This window comes from Medicago sativa, chromosome 3 (genome assembly GCF_051527215.1).
Source record: "Medicago sativa cultivar Bolivia chromosome 3, Bolivia_mono, whole genome shotgun sequence".
In the NCBI taxonomy this organism is placed as follows: Eukaryota; Viridiplantae; Streptophyta; class Magnoliopsida; order Fabales; family Fabaceae; genus Medicago; species Medicago sativa.
Genome location: NC_140751.1, coordinates 24,512,825 through 24,524,664, shown reverse-complemented (window position 1 = coordinate 24,524,664; position 11,840 = coordinate 24,512,825). Strand labels below are relative to the sequence as shown.

Sequence of the window (11,840 nt, the reverse complement as noted above, 5' to 3'; positions counted from 1 at the left end):
ACCTTAAATTATGTGATTTTCTCAAATTATCAACGTTATTGGCATGCCAATATCCGTGTTGTATCTGGTGACGATGTCCGTATCCATACTTCTTAGCGGTCCTCTCTTTTAATGGCCTCTCAGATGGTGGTTTGAATGTAACCAAAAACAAAAGATTGTGGTTTGAAGCTTTCTAGTGTTTCTGTTTTTAGTTGTTGGTAACATGAGTGTGATTATGGTTTAACAATTTTGAATTGTTTAAATGGTTTTAACACTTTGATTTCACTGTATTTTATTGGATATTGGATGGGGGCCGTGGGAGCAGTTTATCAATTGTATACATGCATCGTTTGGAATCACAAGGAAAAAAGTGATGGAAGGAGCTTAACGGCAGGGGATGTTATTGCTTATTTTCCCTTTATTTAATAATAATTAAAAAAAACCATGGTTCTCTTTATATAAAAAAAAAGTCACGCTATCATAGTTTGTATAAGCAATTATAAACCAGCAAAGTCAAATAATCCTTAAAATTATTCGTAAACAATTTGAATCATAATCACTTATAAACCATCAAAGTCAAATATAATTCATAAAATTAATCAACTTTGATTAGTTGTAACATGAACGAAAAAGGAAAAAACTTACAGGCTAATTTTGAATTCTGATGCAGAGGGCTGAGAGATTGAGAAAAACTAAACAATGCGGGAATGAACTATTAAATTTGAGAACGCTACTTATTAATATTTAATACAGTGCTAACAAATCTTTTTCTAAAATATTTTGAGTCCTAATCTTTTTTTAGAGGATTTAAAGTTCAATCTTTAACAATATTTTTTGCTCATGTTTGTTAATAATCTTTTTTTTTTAACAGGATTTAAAGTCAAATCTTTAACATTATATTTTGCTCACGTTTGTTACTAATCTTTTTTTTTTCAGAAGATTTAAAGTCCAATATTTAACATTATTTTTTACTTACGATTGTTACTAATCTTTTTTTTAAAGTATTTCAAGTCCAATCTTTAATATTATTATTTTTTGCTCACGTTTGTTACTAATCTTTTTTTTACAGGATTTAAAGTCCAATCATTAACATGATTTTTTACTCACGTTTGTTACTAATATTTTTTTAGAGGATTTAAAGTCCAATCTTTAACAATTTTTTTTGCTCACGTTTGTTACTAATATTTTTTTAGAGGATTTAAAGTCTAATCTTTAACTTTATTTTTTGGTCACGTTTGTTACTAATTTTTTTTTTTAGAGGATTTAAAGTTCAATTTTACCATTATTTTTTGCTCACGTTTGTTACAATTGATCAAAGGCTAAGGAAGAGTAACTTAATAAAATAATATGAAAATACTGTATTTTGTGGAAGTAATAAAATAATATGGAAATACTGTTTTTTGTGGAAGGGATATGAAAATACTTGACAATCTTTGTCGGATGTATTGAGGGGAACAACACATATGTGCAACATAAAATCGGCTGATAAAAAAGTAACATGAGTTTTTGTTTTGTGCTAGTTTTTTGTGAGTTTGATATGTGGTTAACGGAGGTAAAAAAGGATTAACGGGGACAATTAGTGACATGCATTAGTAATCCACGTGTTATTTTATAATTGGCTAACAGTAAGAACAGTTCATAAGGAATTGTGCGTAAGTTTTCTCGTTAAATTAAATTTATTATTATCTATTTGTTACATGTGTTATTTGTATTTAAAATTAAAATTGAAAATTAAGGGTATTTTTGGAAAGAAAAGTCCAACCAAAAAATGTGCTGAAAGAGGTAGTTTTCTTTATATATAGTATAGATATAGTATAGATTAAAATAGAGTGTTGCTAAATCTGTACAAAACAGTTTCACAAGAATGGCAAGACTATAACTTTGTATTGTTTTAAAAGAATTAAAAAAAACTTCGTCCTTCTTTAATAGAAATCATAGGTGCGTGCTGGTGTAAATGATCGGAGGATGTTTCATTTTTGTGTTTTTCGATCATTATCCATTAAAATACTACGTTAGGAAAGTGATTCATGATTAATTTTGTGTTAAGTTAGATGTGTAAAATAGTTTATGCTTAAATATATTCACATAAATGAGATTTTTATGATTTCATGTTGTTTTCAATATTTTATAGGTATAAAATTTCTTGAGTTTGCAATTATCAAAAAGAAGTTTGACCTGTATATAAAAAAAAATATAGATATTAGAATTGGTTCAACCTCAACGATGGTTTCTTCACCTTAGAATTGAATCTACAACCAAAATTATTTCCCATTATATAAACAAAGTATCATAAAATGAAACTACATTGGACCATTGCAAACTCTAGTGAGTGGGGACGTTTTCTTTTGAATTACTCATTTATTATAAATTGTAATACTTTTCTTCTTTTTTTTTTTTTACAATGTAATACTTTTCTTAAAAGCAGAATATATTAGTATACAATATAAATAAGGCTAAAATATGGTTTTAGTCCCTGTAAATATGTTTCGTTTTGGTTTTAGTCCCTGTAAAAAAAATAATTGTTTTTGGTCCCTGCAAAATTTTTTGCTTTTTAAAATAGTCCCTGACCCCATTTTTGTGATGATTTGCATACGTGGCATGCACATGATGACTGAACTCATTTTGTAGTTTTTGGTCCCTGCAAAATATTTTATTTTTTATTTTAAAAAGGTCTCTGCAAAATATTTTTTTTTTTAAATAGTATATTTTGCAGGGACCAAAAACAAATTTTTTTTACAGGGATTAAAACCCAAACGAGGCATATTTGCAGGGACTAAAACCATATTATAGCCTATAAATAATGCTTGCAAAACTCCTTTGAACATATTTTTACTATCTTTTATCAATTGAAATTCACACGCATCTCCATCAAATTTATATGAGACCTGTATGATTTAGTAAAAGTCGTATGAATTTTAATCAATAAAACATAGCACGTTGAAAAACGTGTGTTGTTAGTCTCCCCGTCGTTTATATAATGGATAGCACTTTGGCATCTCTCGTATCACTACCCTCGTTAACCATTTAACCCACTCACCTCAGCCACCAAATTATCTTAATATCACGTTATTAATTGTAAAAAAAAATTATTTATTCAAAAACTTGTTTATTTCCTTGAATAAATTTTAAAAACATTGAAAATAAAAAAAGTTATATATTTAAAACAAGAAATGAAAACAAAAACATTTTATTAAATAAACTACATGGACAATTACATGATAAAAAGGTGATTCCCAAACTAATTTTTGCGTGCAAATACAATGTATTAGAATATGCAGGATGAAACACCGGACTACTTACTTATTCACGTAAGGGAAAATTCGAACAACTAGACTACTTCAACAAAATAAACATTACTTGTTTTATAGAGTAGAGTACATATTATTTACATGGACTTAAAAACAAAGAGGTAACACATAAACAAGTTAAAAGAAAGTGACTTTTACAAATCTCAGATTTTTTCAACATAATCTTTTATTTTTCTAAGTTGAAACAAATACACCCCAAATCACATTTATACCCAAAACTTCTAATGTAACAAAATAATCTAAACTTTAGAAATAGTGAAAATTAAGAGAACGACAAAAGATACTCTGTCTAAGCATGATCGTCTCTCCGAAAACCATTAAGGCACCCACCATGAACCTTTATGCCAAACACAATAGTTTGATACTGAACAGATACATGGGGTCACAATCCTCCATGATGAATCGTTGTAATAACGAAGCACAAGGCATCCTTATGGCATATTTATCGAGGGCAATTTGAAATCTGCACGTTCTGTCGGATAACATGATGACTATATGTTCGGTTAGATAACGTGATGTCAAACTGTCATTAACACAACCAGAAGTGATCACAAATATTGAACTATGTTGAAATTTTGCAATCCTTAGACTGATCAACTCAACATTAACTGAAAACAGGAGCCAGTTAAGACCTCAAAAGGACAAATAGAAATAGATTCGGACACATGAAACAACCAGTATCACAAAGTTGGAAAAAGTTGCTTTTTATTTGCAAAATGATGGCATATTACCATCCCATACAAATCCATATTCAAACAATTTATAATAAACAATAATGTAACATTTCTTTCATCAAACGATGAGGACACAGACTGTCAAGAGAAAATTGTTCTTCTAGGCGGAAATATTTATCGGTTCTCGGAGCATCCTTTCCATCTGTTGTGCCCTAGTCCTTATAGACATGTCAAAGACTTTTTGGCTGAATTCCAGGACAATGCCACCAAGTATGCTTGGATCAATCTAAAATACAAAACCAAAGTGTAAAGCTTTAACTTAGAAGAGGCACGTGAATATACAACATATAATGTGATAATGGGATAAGAGGAGCTAATCTTGATTAGATTTGAGTTAAAAAATAAAAAATTGACTGTAATGATAGTTAGGCATGTTTACATATATAAATGTCATGTTAATATACCTTCTGTTCAAGCTTAACTTTTGCCCCAGAACCTAACATTTCCTGAACAGTTTGCTTCAATGCGTTCTCTTCCTCAGCGGGAAGTGGCTGGTAGAAAAAAAATATGGGAAGTTACGTAATGTAGAAATTACTCACTCTGCTATTTAATGAAAAGACAATGCTTAAATAAATAACGAAAGCATTGAAATGAATGTGAGCTTTTAGACATCTTACAATAAAAAAATGCAGCAAACAAGTTTTACAGCAATAACCCACACAAACATACACATTATATATATAGTGATAGAGCATATCTTAAGAGGGAGAGGAGTAAATCTTGGCATGTAGCAATACATGGATGGTAGTTTAGGAAACCGAAGAATGTGATACATGATGAGAATAGGGGAGAGGATACACCAGGTATGGTATAGTAGAAAAGAGATCAGTTGAATTTAATTTCTATTGATTATTTTGAATGAATAATTGATTGAGACAAGGACTCATTGAAATATTTCTGACAAATTATACATGAAATAGTGACTCTCCAATTCTTTATTAATAATAAAAGAATTGAAGATAAGTATTATGTCAACCAAAGTGATTCACATCATAATATCAAATGTAATCGTCCTTTTACAAAAAATTAATTTTTTAAACAAATTTCTGCATTTAATAGAGTATAAACATGTGATAAGATGCACTAATTTCATAAATAAGCTAGCCATCAAACAAGTACAACTTACAAAAACAGTGGTCACAATTGCTTTCACTTCTCCCTTGTATGCCATTGCCAACTCTGCAAACCTCTTTGCAATGAGCTCTACGTGTTTAAGCCTCCCATTCACAGCAAGGAGAGCTTTAAAACAAAAGAACTAATCAGCAAATTGATGTTATAGGTTTTAAATAAAGAGGGAAAAAAAGAATAAAGACACTGGGTTAATACAATACTATAATTTCATGTATGTAAATGGATAAATATTCTAAAAAAAATACTAAACACTAACCCCTGTTTATGCTAATACAAAACAAAAAGTCCTCTTTAAAAAACAAACCATAATAATAACAGAAATATGGAAACAGGTCTTAAGAGATAGTCCAAGACAGTCTAAGATAAGAACTAATCCTATGAGATAGTTTTAGGTACTCTAAGATATATCAAGATATTTTAATATCTTCTAACGCATTACCTTAAACTAAAGGTGACTAAGCTCTTAGCGGGCCCCTTTGAAAGAGAAAAGTAACCAAATAATATAGTTTGATGCTTAAGATTGTCAGGGCCAGGTACATTTGGAACAACAGTCAAGACCAAATTGAAACTACAAAAAAAAGCTGGCCAGACAAGATTTGTGAAAAAGAAAAGTGCCAAACTTCAATTGAAACAAAACCATTGAAAAAACTGACAAAAAACTGCAACAGAGACAATGGTGTCAAACAGCAACCAAGATAAAACTGCAGCCAAGCCACAACAAAGACAAAACCAATGTCAAACCCCAAATGAGACAATACCAGTATCAAACAGCAACTGAAACAAAACTGGTGCAAAACCACAAGTGAAACGAATCCAATGACAAACCGAGTCTTGGATATTCTGAACAACCAAAAAGAAAATACAATGGAGGAGGGAGTTTGAACACACCAGAAAGATGACAAGTGAGGAAAAAATATGAACGCATCCGAAAAGATGACAAGGCAGATGAGAGAATTTGAACATGTGATGACACGGGAGGAAAGCTTCAAAACAAGGCAGATGTGTGACAGTGGAGAGCTTCAAAACACAAAACTTGTTCAAACTCAGAGAAAGAAAAGGCCAAGTGTGTGAACGACTGACAGGAAAATAGAATTTCAAATTTTAGTGGGGTTTCAGACTTAGGTGAACTACCAATAAAATAGTAACAGGATAAGTCACATGATGGGACGATGTGATACATGTTGAAGTTATATTATAGGATTCTACGTCACAAGGGAAGAGAGAGAATGAAGTCTTAGAACTAGGAATATGGCAGGATATTATTGATGACTATGATTTCATACAAAAAGATTAAACACTAACCCTTACACTAATACAAGACTCCAAATCCAATTAAATAGGGAAACAGATCATGATAAAAACAAGAAATACTAAAAACGCTTACACTAATACAAGACTCCAAATCCAATTAAATAAGGAAACAAATCATGATAAAAACAAGAAATACTAAAAGTAATTTGTGGAGATAGTCAAAGATACCCTAAGATTAAACTGACCGTGTATGAGATAATTAATATAATATATCAAGATGTTATCAGATATTTTCACATCTTATAAGATATGAATATTTTCATATCTTATAACACAAAAATACTTTATTGTACTAGGGAAATAGTTAAGTCCTGCTTAAACGATAATTGTGTAACTGGGAGACTAATAGTGTTCCAACTTCCAAGACAACTGAGAACAAAACATCCAAATACAATGACATTACATACTGTAGACTAACATTATATTATTATTATTGAATGACATGTATAAATTCTAAGTAAGTGCAAAAAAAAAAAAAGTCTGAATCATCACATATGTGAATTCTTGTATGCAGCAAGTTCTAACACAACTATTGATCTGCGGATTAAGGAATACATAATCCAGCATAATATATGAAGCCCGTTGATACACACAGTTGAGTCCTATGACTGCAAACAGTGTTATAGGATTACAATATGCGACACCACATTTGTTATCATTATAACAGGAGCCCTTTCTATTTTTATGCAATGCATCAATGGATTGAAATTGAATTATTTAATGCTACTAAACTTGATGGTAAATTATAGGCCAAATACCTCTTTTGGTCCTTTAAGTTTGACAAAAATACCGGATTAGTCCTGTAAGTTTTTAAGTTTCAAATATGTCCTTTAAGTTGTTTTATCACATCGTTACCCTTTTAAGGACCTATTTTTACCCTTTTAAGCTTAAAAGACTTCAAATAGGTGCATTAAATTAACAACTTAAGGAACCTATTTGAAACTTAAAGGACTAATCCGGTATTCTTGTCAAACTTAAAGGACCAAAAATGGTATTTGGCCTAAATTATATTTAAAGAGCTCCTTTTCATTTTTATGTAATGCATCAATGGATTGAATTAGTTAATGGTACTAGACTAGATGGTAAAATAAATTTAAAAAGAGCTCCAACTTCAAGTAACAGTATATCTATAGCAAGTGCTAGACAGCTGAAAGAAAAACAAATTAACATTTATGAACAGGAGAAAATTGTTGAAAATGAATATTTTTCGGAATTTTATATTCTTAATTTAGTTGATATTAAAATTGGAAATAAATTCTATCAACATTTGAGGTAAATGGGTGATAAGGACAGTAAATTGAAGAAATACAGATAACCCAGTGAAATATGTGACCAATAATTCTAATGTACTCACATAACATGACCAAATAAAGATATAAATGAATAGAAAATTAAAAAATGGATACAGACAAATGTAGGACAATGCTATGTGATAGAGGCTATGAGGGAAAAAATCATTCACATCCATTTAAGGATTGATGAGACAGCAGGAAATTCACATGTATCATTCCAGTGGATTACATATCAGAACAGGTAACTTGCCACTTTAGATTGAGGTTTGTGTCATATTTGTGACTAGAAATCAACCCAGAAAAGGCTATTATTCCAGTTCCAAGTTAGAATAATAAGTTAATAACTAAATCAATATTTTACAGATTATTAGCATTCCTGAAGGGCACCAATTAAAACATAAATTTCCTGAAACTTGTTTAAAGGATCATTTTGTTGTGCAAGAAACAATAAACCTAAGAGGCTCAAAATGCAATAAAGCCATCTAATCAATCTTTGAAAACACTCTACTCATCCCACCCCATTCCATAATATACACTTATACCTTTGAATTGTGAGCATAAATATTTTTTCTACGGAAAATAAAACCCAGTGTAAGAAGTTTGTAATTAACATTAGATCTCTCTATTGCATCAGAAAGTGAATGTAGATGCTTACATCATTGACGTGCAGTTTCTTTTTGCATTAAAGAAAACTAAAATGTAACAATTTCTCTAACCCAAGCACATACTAAAATCATAAAAATTAAAATATTTCAAGTTTTAACTTACATTAGCAACATAATTGAAACAATAATCTAATTAAAACAATACCATAATAAGTAAAAACCTATCTTACCAAGGAAGTTCTTTGTAGTTTCAGAAAACTTGGCTTTGCAGGCAATATCCTCGATGGTTTTTAATCTGACATCCTTTTTTACAGATATGTCCTTAATGAACTGTGAAGTTATCTTACTACCTTTTACCATTTCAACGAACTGAAGAAGCTCGGCATCAACCTTTTCAACTGCATTAGCTTTCACTGCCGCAATATACAAAGCAGAAGCATAGTTTCCTGAACCTCCAAACATAGCGATAGGGACCTAAAACAACAATTAAAAAACAACAAGACCAATAAAAATCAATCCAATAAAAAGAACTAAATGGTAAAACATAATTAACAAACAAAAATTAAAAAATCAATAAACAACTATTGAACCAGAAGGAAAAAATATAATTGTTCATAGAAAAAATGCACAATTCAAGACCAATATATTTGATTACCTTAATCTTGGCTTCCCTTGCCCCCGGCACGTCAGCATAATTTCTGGTGGCCTGCACAAGCATGAGATGAAAATGAAACACATTATTACCCTGAAATAATTGCATCCAACAACATAAAAAGCTGAAATATGATGCAGACAACACATTATGATAATGCAAGTTCATACACTTCACACGTCCAAGTGCAACAACAACAACAATAACAAAACACTACAAATGGTAGAAACATCTTTTTAACTTAAACACATGACCAAGTTAATATGTTATATAAGTAAAAAGGGCCATTTCACACACAACCACGCATAAAAATGGAGGTAAAAAAGTAAAGATGCATCGGAGAGAAAACATTTTCCAACAAAAATGGATCACCAATATAAACCTTCCTATGCATAAAAGGGGTCATTTCTCAAACAACCACACAGAAAAATCGGTAATAAGAAATTTAATTTTTCCAGAAAATACAAGTTCTAAATCTAACCCATTTGATCAATAAGTTGAAAAAAATGTAAATTTTCCCAGCAAAAACTGGATCGCCAATTTAATACATTAGGTCATTTCTCAAAAAACCACTCATAAAAATCAAAATCAAATTCTAAATCTGACCCATTTGATCAAAAGGTCAAAAAATTGCAAATTTCAAAGCTTAAACGATCTACGAGTATAACAAACATTGATTTAACGAATTGAATCAAAAAAATCAAAGGATAATCGATAGCGTTGAATGAGAAATTGAAATTGAAAAGGGATTATTGACCTGAGAAATGGAAGGAGCAATGAGAGAGCGTTGAAGAGTGGATCTCTGAGAAGAAAGAAGCCCCAATTTGTTGCAAAGAGAGATCCCTGATTTGACTCGGCCGTACAGTGCCATTACAGCGATTCGAAACCCTAATTTTCTGTTTTGTGAAGATTCTGCGTTTTCTGTGTTTGGGAGAGTGAAAATGAAAGTGTTTGAAGATGTAAGATGAAGTTGAAACTTGAAGATGTGAAGGGTAAATAAGTATTTTACATCTTTTATTCCAATTTGTACCCAAAGAAAGAAAAAAAATTATAAAAAAATATAAACAAAATTACATAATCATTCCTTTAAAAAAAATACATTTTTTATGAAAGAAAAAAAAATTACATAATCTTTCAAGAGTTTAATTTTCACAACTTAATGGATCATTCATCAAAGAGATTCTCACATTGACAACAGAAGTTGAACACACGATTTTACAAATAAATCAACTTCTTAGTAATTATGACAACCTTCATTTTTTGAAAGAAAGATGTTTATAGTGTTTCATTAATAATAATTTGTTCAATACAACAAAGTACATTAGTGTAAATAGCGGGACTATCTAATAATGCGGCTACCCCATAGATTGTGAGTTGTCTCATTTGTTTGTCGTCGATTGAACTTGACCTTAAAGTTAGTAAACTTTGTGGGGGAATGGATCCTCTCCAGTGACTGGAGGGTCCAGTGAAATCCTACCCATTGAAAATTAAATGCATTTAAGAAATTGAATGTTAATAAATGTTAAAATCAAGAGAGAGAAGATGTTTAATGACTTAGATTTGACACTGAAGAAAACTGGAGACATTCTCACAGGAGACAATCTATTCCCACTTTGTGGTAAAAAGACCTCTATAAGCATAGAGAACATGAGCAAACTTCGTGACACCAACACGATGATTATTGAAGGCATTTGTAGTTATCTTGAAATCCAAAGTGAAATCTACATTATCGAAACCCACGTCACTCAATAGTCAACCATTCTAGAGCATAGAAAAGGCCAAAGGCTTCCCCCACCAGGACAAAACACATAGGGGTAATCAAGACCATCTTGGCAAACACAAAGAAACCTTCGTCGTCACGAATGCAAATATTTATTTCTGTTCTATTGAATTTGTTACGAAAAAGAGGCATCAATATTACATTTAAATCTACCCCATTGTGGCTTTTTCCAACGAAGATCATCATTCATATATGAGGTAACCATGCGACTATGTGTGTTATGAGGAGAGTGACACTCATTGCACCCGATTTGAAGCAACATTACCAATCTGTCAAGGTAAATGCAAAGCGTTTGTTGTCTGAAGAGGGGTGATAGCTAAGCTCAAGCTCTCAATCAAATGCAAAGCACGACCAACATGTGCAAGTGCAACTGTTTTAGTGACATCTTGCCATAGCTTGAGATTTATATGCCAACCTTCATTTGAATGTTAATGTAATAAGTTTTGCATTGCCATTTTTAAAAAAAAAAGACAAACTAGCCCACTAAAATTTGCATTGTCATTACATCATAATTGAAGAATTCCCAAATACTCCATCCGTTTCAAAATACATGTCCAATTTTTGCAATGTGCACTATTCACTTGACTTACTTTGACCATACTTTTTAACTAATGTATAAATACAAATATTAGCATGTAAGATGTTGTTTGATTTGTCTCGACAAATATTTTCAAAATATTTAATTTTTATAATTTTTTACTTTAGATAATTAAAGATATTAACGGTCAAAATTGTACATTGGCATATGTGAAGTGGTTGACTTGGACATGTATTTTGAAACGGAGGGAGTAGTAATTATGTGTTGAACTCTTTGAAAAATGTAATGTACAATTTCCAATACAAATTTTTCATCATTAATACTTCCTCCGGTCACTATTATAAGCAAAAATCAACTTTTTAAGTTCATTCATTAAATGATGTATTTGGTCTATAATATAAACCAAATACATCATTTAATGAATGAACCTAAAAAGTTGATTTTTGCTTATAACAGTGACCGGAGGGAGTACATGAGTTTATGTTCTAATGACATATGTTAGCATTTTTG

General features: G+C 30.8%; 1 protein-coding gene across 1 annotated transcript; it reads right to left on the bottom strand.

Moving 5' to 3' along the window:
- Positions 1 to 3,975: 3,975 nt before the first annotated feature.
- Positions 3,976 to 9,949, bottom strand: ATP5 (delta subunit of Mt ATP synthase). The gene is made up of 6 exons (XM_085751321.1): positions 9,770 to 9,949; positions 9,016 to 9,066; positions 8,591 to 8,834; positions 5,148 to 5,260; positions 4,426 to 4,512; positions 3,976 to 4,247 (listed from the first exon to the last, which is right to left on the bottom strand). The coding sequence occupies exons 1-6, from the start codon at positions 9,881 to 9,883 to the stop codon at positions 4,122 to 4,124; spliced, it is 735 nt and encodes a 244-aa protein (XP_085607447.1). The 5' UTR covers positions 9,884 to 9,949; the 3' UTR covers positions 3,976 to 4,121.
- Positions 9,950 to 11,840: the final 1,891 nt, after the last annotated feature.

What these genes read in the sequence shown, in the direction of transcription:
- ATP5 (XM_085751321.1), bottom strand. Translation starts at nt 9,883, where the DNA reads ATGGCACTGTACGGCCGAGTCAAATCAGGGATCTCTCTTTGCAACAAA. An exon ending in CAAGGGAAGCCAAGATTAAG is followed by an intron (nt 8,835 to 9,015) that starts GTAATCAAATAT and finishes TTGTTGTTTTAG; the next exon opens with GTCCCTATCGCTATGTTTGG. An exon ending in AACTACAAAGAACTTCCTTG is followed by an intron (nt 5,261 to 8,590) that starts GTAAGATAGGTT and finishes TTTGTTTTAAAG; the next exon opens with CTCTCCTTGCTGTGAATGGG.